Consider the following 15,068-nt stretch of genomic DNA (forward strand, 5'->3'; position numbering starts at 1 on the left):
CCTGACCTGGAAATCCACATTCACTCATGAAGCTAGAGAAATAAGTCATATGAGAACGCAAAAATGATACGGCTTAGGTGTACGTTTAGATTTCTTTTAAATTTGATCCCTGTGCTTCTAAAGCTACATGCAGATACCGAGTGAGGGAGGGAAAGCTGGAAAAGCCTAAAATGAAACAACATTAATACTTCTCCAGGGTGAAATGCTGGCTCCATTGAAGGATAAAATCTCATTGATGTTACTGACACTGAACTGCAACTGCATTTTTAACAGAGGGGATCAACATTTTTCTGCCTGTATGTTATCCTACACGCAAAGACTGATTTTGCAGAATCACAGTGGTTCCCAGCCCCCTATCCTGGAGCTGGAAAGTTCAGACAAGATTTTCTTATTATTTCCTATCAAATATTCTGACTTATTTCACCTAAATCTGAGAATTGTAAGAATTTATCTGTCCCAAGGAAAATGAAGCATATCTGACATTTGTCTTTACAAGCAACAATGTGTTCTTTAAAAGTAGATTTTCACATGAAGCCTCCTCTCTGTTTTTTACTCCTGCAAGCATAGTATTTTGGAACATTTTCCCCAGGTAAATTGTCCAATAACTACAGGATAGGCTTCAGTTTTTAAACCAGCTGAATTAAACAGTTTGCACTGATCTGAGAGTGAACTTTTTTGCTCATTAGTTTACATTACAGGTGGGATTTCCAAGACCATTTAAAAGACTTGTATCTGTAACTCCTATGCAATTTTTAATGGGAATCAGACGAGGAAATACTGCCAAGAGTTTTGAAATAAAACTATAAATGGGAAGAAATGATAGTATGCAAAATGCAGCTCAGTACCTGTATGAGAGAGGCAGCAGCTGGAATCTGACGGTTGAAATGCTTCTGTCTTTGTTTCTGTTGTACCTTTAGGGCAAAGCCTGAACCAAGAATTCCCTGCGGGAAGAAAGAAAATGCAGATATACTTTTTTTTTTTTAAGGGGGTGTAAAAAAAAACACACGTAAGCTTGCCAAATTATGTTGTATTAATAAACTTCTATTCAGCATCATAAACCCCAACTAATTATTTAGAGGAAATGACTTAATACTGTTAAGGTTTTAGACTCAGTATTACTTGTTGAAACAAACTATGACTGCTATCATGCCCTGAACCAAAGCCTATTTAAGTCTGCTGGACTCAAATGCTAAAGAGCAAGCAGAAATGATATTTCATACCCTCTAAAAGCCTCATAAATACTTGTGCAGGGGAACGACAGAATAGGGAAAAATATTAACCTGATGTGCTTGACTTTATATTTACGAGAAATAAAGCTTTGGCATGCCATGATTCAGGTCACAAGAAAGAACTTTTAACTGGAATATGGTAATTCCTATTCCCATATGTAAACCCATGCTGGGAGGGGAGGACAAAGAAAAGGAATGTTACAAAATGGTCAGGACTTCACTGACTTCGATACAAGGCCATCTAATCCACTCCCAGGACAAGGGACATGAATCAATGGCACTGGGTGACATACAACCTGGAATAGCCTCCAAACACAGTATAACTGTAAGTCCAAAATGTAAATGTAGAGCGAGTCATTTACGGAGTCATTTGCATAGCTATAGACATATTTAACAGAGGTATTGGTTAACACAGATAAAAATGAGATCTCCTATAGATCAGCTTACATGACAACACCTACTCAACAAAAGCATAATTCATTTCCGACAGGCAGTAGTCAGGGTGTCAGGGCAGCCAGGGATCTTGGCTCAACCTCTAAGAACTGTATTAATCATCAAGTGTTTTGAAAGGAACAGGAAAGGCCTTTCCTATTATGTTCATTTAGCAAAGATCAAACAGTTAATGATGCTCAAACATCACTTATTTGGGAAATGAAGGCTTGTTGCTAGATGCAGAACCCATACCAGTTGTGTTTAGCCACAACAATTACTTTTGATCGTGATCTCAGCCAGCTCCTCTTATTTAAGATGGTAACGAGGCAGCACACCATCCTTACTACCTATCAAATATTTACTGCCAGAGCTTCAAAACCTACATTTCGCCTTCGGGTCAACTTACAAGAACAACTTAATTCAGTAACAAAATCACACAGATAAAGGGGTGTCTGTAGTTGTTTTATTTCTACAACCAACCGGGAAAATCTGACAGGTAAACATAAAGCATTGCTGTGAAGGTGGGGCTGCTATGCAATTATTTATAAAACATCTTTGCTGGCATTCAAGTCTGAGCAAAAAGCTAAACAATCCTGCAGTCAAAATAGTAGCTTTTGGCATTTTTCTTACAGATCATTTCATTTACCACATCTCTCTTCTAAACAAGAAATGAATGTGAAAGAAATTGGAATGAGGAGGGGGGAAGAATATGCTTTTAAAGGCAAACTGATGCTGGAGAGTCTAAAAGTCTACATTTGATTACCTTCTTCTGCAAAAGCTTGCATATACCTTTACAGTAAGCAACTAATTTTTAAAAGCCACTGGAGTTTTAATAGTTAGTATTTCATGTTGTGAAGAATTTTCATGACTGTACTGGCATAAAAGTATTCTTCCTATCCATCCTGTACACATCCCCACCACTTCCCTGCCACAACTACACAAACATCTGCCAACACAACTGTTCGTGTCACTGAAATGAAAAACTCCCTGAAAAAATAAACATTTTAACAGCACACTTCAGCTGCCACAAATATTCCAACAGCACAATTCAGGAGTATTGCTAAATTTGTGAAAAAAATACCCTTAGCTACCCTTGGCACTGAACATGTTGGGTTTTCAAACCACAGTCCAGGTTTTGCTGATTTTTATTTCGCCCGTGGTACTCGAGTGCCTTGTTGCTTGTTAGAAAGTACTTGGGAACCTGTTTTCAGTGCAAACTAAGTGCCATAACAGCTTTAAAAGCTCAGCCCTAGGTCACTTTTGAAAACAGGACTTTGGCCACGGACAGATGCTAATTCGGCAAAGAGCTGCATCAGTGCGCCTGGCTGCTCCATGTTGCCTCTCTGCCAGCGACACCTCTTCAGTAGCTTTGCTAGAAGAAGGATGTGTATGAGAACTCTGCACTTCACCCTGGACCTAATCAGTTGAGTAAACTGTGAGTGAATGCCTTAAAAAGCCAAAACAACAGTAAGTCACTGAGTCCAGAAGTAATTAGCATGAGAAATAGTTTCCTTTACGCTTCTGAGATGGGCAGAAAAGGTATTTTGAATTAAACATCTCTTTCCCAACCACATACCAAAGCTAGCACTGCATACAATAAACAGTGTGTATTTACTTTTTTTAGCTGCTTATAGAGGCTTTTTTCCCTTCTACAAGCCACATATATTTCAATTACAATGTAAGAGTTTAATACAAATCTTCCATAACATCAGGTTAAATGAAACATCAAAGAATCAATAACAGAGTTTTCCTCTGACAAATAATGAGGCAAAACCAAACTGCCAGCAAAAGCACGAGATAACCTACCGCAGGTAGTGCAAAAAATGAAATTGCGAATACTGAAAAACAAGATGCAATGGTCTTTCCTATCCAGGTCTGAGGCACTTTGTCCCCGTAGCCGATAGTTGTAACAGTCACCTGTAAAGAGAAACACATAGAGCATTACAGCAAGTTTTGACGTGAAGGTTGTGGGTTGTTGCCCTCTCTCCCTTTTACATTTACTTTAAAGGAACAGTGGTTGCATTCCTAACTCTCCTAATGACAGCACGTATGACGTTAATGAAGGTAACTCTCCTCTCCAGGTTTGCTTCCCCACTTATAATAGATGGAAAAAAGGTACAGGAAAGTGAATTACAATAAAAGATGTTTAAAATCTTGTAAAGTAAACCCATTAAAGTCTTCAAGGCTGAGGCAACTCTACACCATATGAAGTCACTAGAATATGGGTGCCTGCTCACATCATACACTTTCCTTAGGGGGAAGCTGCCAACAGCGCGGAATTCCTGATTTTCTTTATGGGCAGGAGATGTTTGCTCAGAGTATTACAGGGCTGTTGCATAGAGAAAGCGTATACATCCTGTAACCATGGACTACGACTGGGGTCAGATGTGAAGTATTCTGGAGAACAACATTCATATAAATAGTGAGAAAAGCTGGAAAATTTCCATGCAGTAAAGATCCTGAAAACATGTCTAATGATTCAGTAATTCATATAATGGATCAGGAGTAAGAACAGATCATGCAGGAAACATCTGTCGAGTCTGGGTTTCAAAACACTGAAGTAAGGATTGCCACCACAGTGATGTAGCATAGCAAGACTTAATAAGTCATTATTTGCATGAGCTCAAGGAAAGAATGGATTTGTTTGAAGGAGAAGGATACACTTGGCATCTGAAAGCAATTTAAATTAACCTATGTCACAAGCTATTTCTGAATTTGGAAATGAGAGAGATTTTAATCTGTGACTTTGAAGAAGGCTAATCAAATCAGAGCATGTGAAACTACATGAAGCTCTCAGGCAGCTGAAGTGCACCTCACCTGCTGGCTGTTCCGACTCTTCGGTCAGTACAAGCTGCAGCTGCCCAGGACACAGGGGTCGTGAGCCCCAGACAGCGATATCCACCGGCCATCCCCGCCTGTCCCACCGCTGCTCCTAGCTCACCTGGCTGCTGGCGGGCACACCGCCGCGGGCAGCACCCCCGGGGGAGGAGGGAAGGGCAGATTTACAGACGCAAGATGTTTGTAAGGGGGTGAAGGTGTCGAGAACCTGGGTCTGGGGAAATAAAAGCTCCTGAAGTCATGACAAGCGTGGCTGTCAGCTGTTTTGATTTAGTCCATTCCTACTAGAAGATGAGAGCACGGGGAAATCCTGTGGATGAAGTTCTGACCTGAGCTGCACCTCAGAAAGACCAGCAGCAAGCCATCCAGGCACTGCCCCCTCAGCATCATCTGGGTGTCTGTCAAACGTGCCAAAGGGACGGCTCCAGCGGCTTGAGGTGGTGATGTTAAAAGGTTATTGCAAGCTGCTGGCACTCAAACGTTCAAGTGCTAGCATTTAATTTTTAATACAAGTTTTCAAAACGTGGCTTATTTCCAAACCTGTTTCATATCCTATGAAGTAGTAATTTAAGTATGAATACTTAAAAAGTATTTTAAGAATTAGTGATAGCTTTGCCTGAATCCGGAAATTCTGTTGAAATACCACCTTAATTCAGAGCCTGATGAGAAACCGAAGGAGTGACATTATCTCCTGGCCTACATAAGAGGGTCAGTTTAAAAACAAAATAAAATTCTAAATTCCAATTCCAATTTCCTGCTCAAAAATGTGGTATAAAAAAGGAAACGTAACTATGGGAAAAGTGATGGCCTCCAATACCCTCTTACATAAAAGATTATGAGAGGAGACAGTAGTTTATGCCTCAGTTTTTGAAAAGATTTACAAATCCTTGTCACTGAAAAGTTCTATCAACTGTTCTGTGTTACAATCTTAATGTATATGTTTCAACATGACGTTAACTAGAAATGTAAAAAGAAATAGGTGCTTTTTAGCTGACTGAAGTATAACTGAAGAACAAATCATATACAACTAAGAAGTATTTGTCTGCCCTCCCCACCACCACCACCACCCCCCACCTCTTCTGAACTGGTCTCTCTGAAGCATTAGTGACACAAGAACAGTATTTTCTGTGTTGTCGGTTTAGTATTTTTTTGAAAAAACGTTTTGGAAATTGGGTTGCAAATCAAAGTGTGTGTTTAAGTTAGCATTTTTCTCTGCCTTCATAAGTCTTATCCATCTACACATGCACTGTATTCCAAAATTACATTTTCTTTTTTCCCCCAAGATGTATGCTGTTGAAAACTTACATGCCAAGTTTCTGCCCTAAATGAATTTTTACAGCCAGATTATAACCCCCTAAAGAGTACAATACTAATTTTACAGTTGTAAAATAGGATCTTATAATGGAAATACTGACTCAACTTCTACTCTAGTGTAGTAAATATGTTGGCATAATGAAATTAAATTGATACAAGAGCTCACACATTAAATTTTCATTGAAAAGCAGCATGTAAAACTAATTGTTTTAATTAGGAACAAAATAATATTCATCCATTCATTATTTCAAGACTTTGATCTGATGTGCATCACCACAGCCTTTGGTATTAAGACTAATCTTGTTCCTATTAAACATGCATCAATAGTCTGAGGGAGGAAATATGAAGCAAAAATCCACACAGCAAGAAGAAATAGTAATTGTTTGTCAGAAGTGAACGGGGAAGGGATTTTATTCAAGGCTATCAGTCTAAAGTGAGTTTAGCAGACTCACAGCAAACTAATCAGGTGAGTAACAATGCTCTGTTGAGGAAATCTGCTGTGTGTCTTGCAAAAATTTCCATAGTTACAAACAGCTACAAAATACAAGAATGCATGATTCAGGGGAATTAAAAAGGCAGACATCACAGGACAGAGGGAGCAAACACAAGCTAAAAGATTTAAAAAGCCAAGCATTAAAGCAAATAAGGGAAATTCACCTTATAGAAAATACCTTAACTACTGTGTTTCTAAATTTGCAGCACTGTGACTTCAAATTCAATTGCGCTAGGTATTGTTTTGCATACCAAATACTGCTCCGAATTTTCTGACCCACTCACAATACCCATCCTGGTAATACAGGAACACCCAGCGATACACCAGATACATAACTGGTCTCCTAACTTCTTTGAAATTGAAGTATCGTAAATTGCAGAATGATCTGAATACTCTCCTGTATGCTTAAGTTTAACGAGCTCATTAGAAGCCCTTCCACTGCTTGACATCTTACTCAGTCAACTGCATTCATGAAGTTGAATATAAAGTAGAATCTTTCCAAGTTGCTGAAATCCATATAACACAAGCGCAAACAGATTAGACACTCAAGGTTTTTGTGACTGTCAAGTATGCAATCTGTGTAAAGCTAACCACCCACCCCCCGCCCCGAGCGATATTTTGATATTTTGAATTCTTTTCCAAATGACAGTATTTCTCTTCCTTGTGCATATAAGGATGTTAGCAATAAGAACCAAGTCACACAACAGAAATTCCACTTTCTGCTTCCAATCACCTCTATGTACACTGCAGCACTCAGAAGATTTAAATTACATCTTTCAAATGAACAAGTTATGAGACTCTGTTCTACAGGAATGAACATTTTTGGACATTAGAATTAAAATTGTAATCCAAAGCTGAAGAAAGGATTTCCTGGTCACTACTATCACAAACATTTAAAGGGAACGGTTGCGCTCTTCTTAAAATTTTGAAATCATTTTTGTACAGTTATTATTGCAGACTCTCGCCATCGTTCTCAACTGAGACACAACCACATCCGAAGGACACTGAAACACTTCTAATAACTTAGGATATGAAATGGAACTACACATCCAACTGCAAACACAACAAACAATATATTAACTTCAGTGTGGCATCTCTCAAACAACAGATCCTCAGTGCTGCTTAGCCCATCACTCCTGGATCTTCATTTGATACCTCCTTAAGGTGTCATTTTAGCCATCAATCAGGTCTGACCAAATTACTGGCCACTTTAAACCTCCTAATCAAATGGTAGCTCAAACTAGACTTCTCCACTTGTGAGATCTCACAGATAAAACCAGAAGTGTCTTTAAAAAAACAACCAACCAACTAATGAAATTAAGTCAGAGTGTTGAGCTCACCTAAATTTGCAAAGTCTGTTCTGTGCAATGAAAAAGGGGCTACAGCAGCTTTAACCCGGTCAGCGAGGATACAGGGGCTGAAGGGATTTTCTGCTGCTCTTCCTGGTCTCTGGCTAGGTCAAGTCAGCCACTTTATGTCACCTCATTTCCTAGCTCTTGAAAATGCCACCCCATCTGAAAGTGAACTGGCTTTTCCCTCACTGGTCCTGTTGGGATGTTATTCTAGAACCTCATGCTTTTGATGGTACCAGACCTAATCTTAGGAGAGAAATTTTAAAACATCTTAGGAGCATAATTCTAGCCATGTGACAGAGGAAAATCAGAGCGAAATTAATTTCAGTCTCTTACAGACCCATTTCAAGAGAAGCACAATTTGTGCTAATTATTGGCATTTAAATGAAAGCTAAACTCCTTAATAATTATATTTTCTAGACCCTGACATAGAAAATTATCTATATTTTGAAATACTTTCTTTTTTTTCATCAAATGGAAAGCAACTGTTGAAAATTTCTGGGTTCTTCCAGATATTATTTTTTTTTTCCCTAGCTCCTTGACATCTTTTGATAGGTGTTTAAAGATTTGGGAATTAAGAAAACAGGAGTGTCCCTGGATGTAAGAATACCTACATCTGTACTTTGTAAGTAAGAATTTTAAAAGGTAAATCCAGATCTATTCCACGATCTTTCTTAAATGAGAACAAAGCGTAGTTGGAACTGCTCACGAAGTTAAGCTCAGAGATGAGAAGGCAATTTCAAGATGCAGAGACTGCATGCAGAAAACATTTAAAAATGCTAACCCTTACATCTTCCAACCATTGCTCCAAAAATTCTTAAAATAACCAACACCTCCCCCCCAAATCCAATGACTTAATCCCAAAAACTAGAAAAATAAAAGTAAAAGGATAACAGGCCTATAGTTGGTATTCTTGACTCGTAAACCACAAAAAGAATAAAAATGAAGTGTCACCTTCTAACACTGAAGGCAGTGTACAGTCCCCAGCAGCTTTTTTGATTTAGAAAGGAGGAAAAAAAGGTTCTAATAACACAAGATCCCTTTTATGCAGCAATTTTTCAATATTTATGCTCAACTATTTATAAATTACATCAGATCTGTTCTAATTTAGCAAAATTCTATGCATGTGTAGTTTCAAGTGGTATTTCCTGCAACTTTTCAGCAAAGCTTTCCCACAGCTTTGATTTTCAGTTTACATTAAGCACACACTGATAAGCTTTGCTAAATAGGAATACGGACTTATGTATGCTTAGAAATAAGCAAACTTACGAACGTTGTATTGAATTCAGTCCTTGGCAAAAAAAGCATATATCAATGAATTAAAGAAACAAGAAACACTTAACTACGCTGGTACTTGCAGAAAATTGCTCCGTCCAATTCCAACCAATTCAAAGGAAGGGGCACAGTGTAACATCCACGCATGGCTATATTTATTCAATAATTGCTTGTGGCAAACAGTGCTCATGATCAAAGAGACTGTTAGCACAATCCACGTAATGGTTTTCCTGAAGGATGTTTGTTCAGATGTGAAGGCTGGAAATTGTGTATCATTCAGCGGCTATCAAAAGAAGAGCTTTCCTCAGTCTGCCTGAGGCATGATTGCATATAGTGCTTAGGGGGGGTGGGGAGGTTGTGTTGGAACATGACCCACAAACCAAAACAAAACCAACAACAACAAAAAAACCCACCCACAAACAAACAACAAAAAACCACCCACATGAAAAACCACAGACTGAGTTGAAGGTGGTTATCTTGGACAGATTTGGTGAAAACGTTTAGCTTATTTTTTCTAAGCTTTTTTTAAATTTTTTTATTATTATGATTATTGTCCAGAATCTACACTAAGACAGTTAGCTGTTAGTCTGGACATAAAAGACAACGTAAGCAGATTCATTTTGGATACGGGGACTGGGGAGCTGAAAGATGCATCGTGTTACTTATATTTTACTTGCAAATACTAAACTTGTCTTTTGAAAGACATACAGATATGCAGTCACTGGCACAATTACTTATACAGCATGTGCTGCATTCAAACCCAGCAACAATACAGACAAATCTTTACTCTATGACACAAGGTAACCTTAGGCTTCTTCCAGAAGCCCACAAACTGGAATGGTGAATAGCTACAGCCCAGACAGAGTTCTCAAGGAAATTTAAATATAGCTCAGGAGTCCAATTTATAAATATGGAAATGGAAATGCAATATAGATTTATAAATAACAACAATGACAATGAAGAACATTTAATTAAAAGTTATGCACCCTATGGGTATGTCTATAGTCAGCAAAGCACAGTAATATAAAAGTACTCAGTTCCAGATGCAGTTTAGCAGCGGTAACACAGACCTTTTATATGGTTTACTTTATGCAAAGTGACGTATTCTATTGCCACTACCCACAGAACTTGTTTTGCAGTCTAGGCATATGTGAGATAACAAAAAAAATGCAGTGTTGTAGAGTGAGAAAGGGGGCTTGAAAACATTATCAAGTACTTTTCTTTTAGACATATTCTCTACTACCTCAGGTAAGTGCAATTTCAGAGAAGCGTGATCCGCTGCATGCCGGGCAGATCCCCTGTCTGGGATCTAGGACAGTTCTGAGGCAGGAGCTGGGAGCTCTCCTCTTCCCTGTGCCCAGTTCAGGACAGCCGAGGTTTGCAGTGACCAGAACCTGTGCTGGCTAAGCGAGTCTGAAAATTCCGGCCAAAACATAACTGAGCCTTTTGAGACCTAACGCTTTGAGAAGGTTTTTGCAGGAGTTGGAGACCTTCATTAGGAAGCATCCTGATACTTACTGACCCGTTATTGTCCCAGCGTTACAGGGCTTTTTCCTAGCAGAAAGCATGAAGAATATTACAGTATCAAAACCCCAGAAATGGATGGACCTGAACCCCTTTCGGTTTTCCTTCGCTAAATCTTTTTAGCAGTTAGCAGAAGTATATCAACTGCATTTAAAGCAGAACAAAGACATTACATTATAGGTTTGTTCAATGCAGTCTCACGCTTCAAGTGGCATGGTGCAACACAATAGAGTTAGTAAAAGAATATTATCATGATTAAACTTATTGATTAAATAAGTTTATTGTAATTAGAAAGACAAAATAACTGGCATGCCTATTAACTGAGCAATAATTCCATTAAAGGAGAATATTTCAATGTCCTGACAGAGCGTATTGCTGCTATGGAAGGTTTTACTGGATTTTCAGTAGGGCAATCTGGTCTGTCACATACTCAATTTTTAATGCCAACATGAATGACAGCATGTGTTTTCAAATGCAGCTACATCTGCCACTGTTAATTACTGAGTCATCTGGCCACTGTACTGGAAAATAAAAATGCCGTGATGACACAAAAGCATTGGAAAAGCTACTTGCCAGAACGACACCTCCTCGTGCTACACAGTTAAGTCTTCTGATCCTCCTAAGAGAGGCTGTATTTAACCATGGCAGACAGCAAGAGGAAAGAATTCGGCAGTGGATCTTAGTAGCAACCTAAACAAAACCTATTGTACTCAAAAAAGGCTACATAAGCATTTCAACACCAGGAGACTTGCAATAGATTTGCTCATCAATAGACCTTGCCCTCCTGAAACTGAAGTGGTACTGTTTGTAGAGAGATGACTACATAAGCACACACATGGAGAGATCTATTAAAAAGTATTTTTTAAAAAAAATATTTTATCAGTGAAACAAAGATGTTAGTCTATCATACTTTTACATAAGACTTACTAGCAGTCTCATTTTTAACGAAAAATTAATGCCTTTCAATTTAAAATCACAAAGAGAAGAGACTAGGTCAGCACATTTTGAAAATGCAAGCATGGAATCATTAGTGATGCTATGGATTCTAAAGATCTGTAGCACTTAACGATGACAGTTTGTTTTATTCAGCTACATACAATTAAAGCAGATGAAAACAAGTCATTGCTTGAGTGCTAATGAGAAGGAAAAACAGCTTCCAAAAAGTACCTTTCTTTGAACTCTAATAGGAAAAGGAAAGGGAAACAATTACCAACGGGAAACCCCAGAACAGAGCAGCCAAGCTAGTATTTGCATATCATGCAAGAAAAGAAAGAGGGAATTGTTGCTAGCAGAAGCAACAAAATTAAATATAATAATTAAAAATACAATCCCAGAATAGACCTGCCAAACTAGTAAGTACAGACAATAAACAAAAATGGAGACAACTGTCACTAGCAGAAGCAAGAAAGCAGAACTTTATTAGCAGAACTAAAGATACATCTACACAAGTGTGGCAGCACCTTAGAGAAACCTGAGACATCTCTAAGCAAGACGGTATGTCTACACAGCACAGGCGAATGTCACATAAGGATACTAAGTGAATTCCAAAGCAATATAATCACTTTGAATCAGTCCTGTGTCTGGATTTCTTAAGTATCTCACATGGTCCTTGTTCTGGAATTAGTCCATTCTGAATAAATGGGAAATTACTGTCCCAGGCTGAATTGCAAACCACAGATATCTGTTTAAAAAAAAACAACAACCAAACACAAACACACACACACATAACCCAAAAAACCCACTAGGCCTGAGTTAGCAAGACTCTTACCACCTTAGAAGGTCAAACTCTACCATGAGAAAGGTAGCGGTAGCAAGAAGTAATCACTACAACAGAAGGGAAGACAGGATAAAGAAATAAGAATAGATGTTTCTGCACCTTGTGTACACTTCGGATTACAAAAGACTATAACCACCATGTAAAACTACTGATCATCTATAGTATTTTCTTAGTTCCATAGAATTACAAAACCAGAAAGTGTACTGAAGCAGTAAGAGGCCATTTCAAACTGCTGTTCTCACTCCATGCTTGCTTGAATTTTACTCCTCATTTGAAGGTGTTAACTACTTTTAGTACATGTGAAATATCTATACTTACTACTCCCCACCACAGGGCATCTGCATAGCTGCCAAACTCTGTTTCTCCAGAATCATTTACAGCATCTTTTTCAGCCAGGTACACAAAATACGAGGAAAAAATCAGGCCCAGAAATCCAATGTAGAGTGTAGTTATCAGTTCCTGCAAAAAGAATCAAAATAACAGCATTATGATATTATTGAGACACTTAAATTACCTATCACTAATGTTTTTTTAAAAGATAATTGAAACAGAAGAATGTAATTTCAGCAATTAATAAACAGTGACACCTGCTAGTTGTGCAAATTAACAAAAATCCACTGAGCTCAAAGGTGAAAGGATTGCTCCAGCATGCACATTTCTAACAGAGAGCCAGAGCAACCTCCTCACTTGCAAGCGTGACTCATTAACCTTTTGGTCACCAAAAAGCAGTTGAGTCATTTTTTCAGACAGTGCCACATTCAAAACAACTTTGGAACTTAGATACATATTTGTAGAAATATTCAGACTGCTTTTCAAAAGTCTCATTTTCTGTAGTTACGTCCAACTACACGTCAAAAGTTTGCCAAATTAGAGGTGAATATTATTAGACTTTTACGAACTTTTTGTCCATTGAGCAAGGCAGAACAACCATACTTGGTTAAAATAAATGCCTACCTGCCTCTGCACTAAATGTATTTGACATCATGAGCATGGCTGCATACACGCTGTTCTGAAAAGGATTTTTACATCAGTTATTATGCCATTCCCCAGAGTACTCAAACTTACTTGTCTGTGTATGAACACAACTGATCCCAGCAGCCTCCATGTACCACCCTGACGGTCAACATGCAACATTCGTAATATCTGCAGAAAACGGATGCCCCTGAAACACAATTTTAAAATGAAGAGACTAAAGATACAAGAGAAGACATACAGGCAGAAAGAGGAAGTCTGTCTCCTCCAAAGGATTGTTGGGCTTAGCAGCCTGTCTCTTTTCACTCCATTCACCCATCTCTCGTCTTGTTTGTTATGAAGACACCATGGGAAGATTGCACAAGGACAGACCTCTGTACACATGGCTAGTAAGGATAATTCAAGGATTCAGGGATTTTGGACACAAACCGTGAATGCTCTAGAAATCATTCATCAACTCATATTTGACTTGCTCACCAGAATGGGAAACAACATACAGAACATAACTATCTGATTTCCTCACCTTTGAGGCACTTCATAGGCAATTTAAACTAGACAGTCTAATAATATTTTAAAAAGTATTATTTTTATGACAGTCATTGCAGCCCTAGAGCATCACTGCAGCTAGTGCTCAGAGCTCAGCACAATGCCATGTACCTCGCATTCCAGAAAACCAAGTGGTGTGACCTTCCCAAGCACAAGGTGGATTCAGTCCATCAGGAATTCACAACCACTAACCCCAGGCATTTTATGAAGAAGCAGCTTGAAGACGTCGGAGACATGAAGCATGAAAGCATTGCTATAAAACTGAGCCAAGAAACTAAACCAGGTTTTGGGTAGAGCCCACCTAGCTGGGGAAAGGGAGCAGGGGTACGTGCACCTTTATCCCCACCAGACATAAATGCACTACGACCAGACAACATACAAAATTTTATTTCCCTTACACTTAATGGGATAGCTATTTCACACCAACACATTATTGATCTGCTCTGTTACACGACTCTGAGCAGTGACTTGTTTTCTCTTGCAAGAATTGAAACAGGAGGTAAAACAAACAAAAACCCCCAACCTTACCCAGGCAGCAATATTTTCTTTTATTGCATATGATTACCTGATAGCTGAGGTTGCAAAGACTTGACCTTTAGAGCCCACACAAAGAACGATCATGGAAGCAACAACTACAATTAAATCTGGAAAATAAAAGTAGATTGAAAAAATGAGTTAGCAGCATCTTGCAATACTGTTACTAGAACCAATGCCAATACAATCAGAACAGTCACCACAAATGAAGATTTTTGTTTATGTATCAACAGATTTCTATTGCAAAAATAGAAATGAAATAAAAAAATGCAACCGTGTGATATGATAGAAAGGTTTTACTGGGATGGGTCCAAGATGGCACTTTCTAGATTATGAGAGTGATAAGAATTACTGTAAAGCAGCCTCAGCAGCCTGGAATCTTTATCAGCTGTAACTCATGAGGAATGTCAGCAGTTTCTACCTATTATCTCTCCTGTTTATCTTATCTTCTCTGGTATTTTAGATAGTATTTTATTCATTTACAAAGTTTTGGGGGTTTATTTCATATATAAGTGCCTTACTATTATTTTATCTGTTCAGGTCTAAAAGGGAGAGAAAAATTGGAATTAGTGTATGAGTCTAATTTAGTTTAAGTCAGTCATTACCCTAGGACTGTACTCTAAATGTCTGTGCCTCAGGCTTTCTTAATTTTGGAAAGGAACTCTGTATTTTGAAGAATTAAATAGTTCTTGATATATATCTGGGAAAGTGGAACTTTGTTTTGTTTTCCAAGCTGAAATAAATCCGATGATGTCTCAGAACCCCTAGTTCTAGGTCTCGAG

At 38.4% G+C, this 15,068-nt stretch overlaps 1 protein-coding gene across 3 annotated transcripts in view; it reads right to left on the reverse strand.

Annotated features, from left to right (window-relative positions):
• Positions 1-15,068, reverse strand: part of KCNQ1 (potassium voltage-gated channel subfamily Q member 1) — a 363,211-nt gene that overhangs the window by 256,238 nt on the left and 91,905 nt on the right. For all 3 annotated transcript variants that reach the window (XM_027786627.2, XM_055814328.1, XM_055814329.1), the window contains exons 4-8: positions 14,318-14,396; positions 13,300-13,396; positions 12,553-12,693; positions 3,468-3,578; positions 846-941 (exon numbers count right to left, since the gene is read on the reverse strand). In XM_027786627.2, the coding sequence (XP_027642428.2) occupies positions 846-941; positions 3,468-3,578; positions 12,553-12,693; positions 13,300-13,396; positions 14,318-14,396 (524 nt within the window). The remainder of the gene's footprint in view (positions 1-845; positions 942-3,467; positions 3,579-12,552; positions 12,694-13,299; positions 13,397-14,317; positions 14,397-15,068) is intronic.

This window comes from Falco peregrinus, chromosome 9 (genome assembly GCF_023634155.1).
Source record: "Falco peregrinus isolate bFalPer1 chromosome 9, bFalPer1.pri, whole genome shotgun sequence".
Lineage (NCBI taxonomy): Eukaryota > Metazoa > Chordata > Aves > Falconiformes > Falconidae > Falco > Falco peregrinus.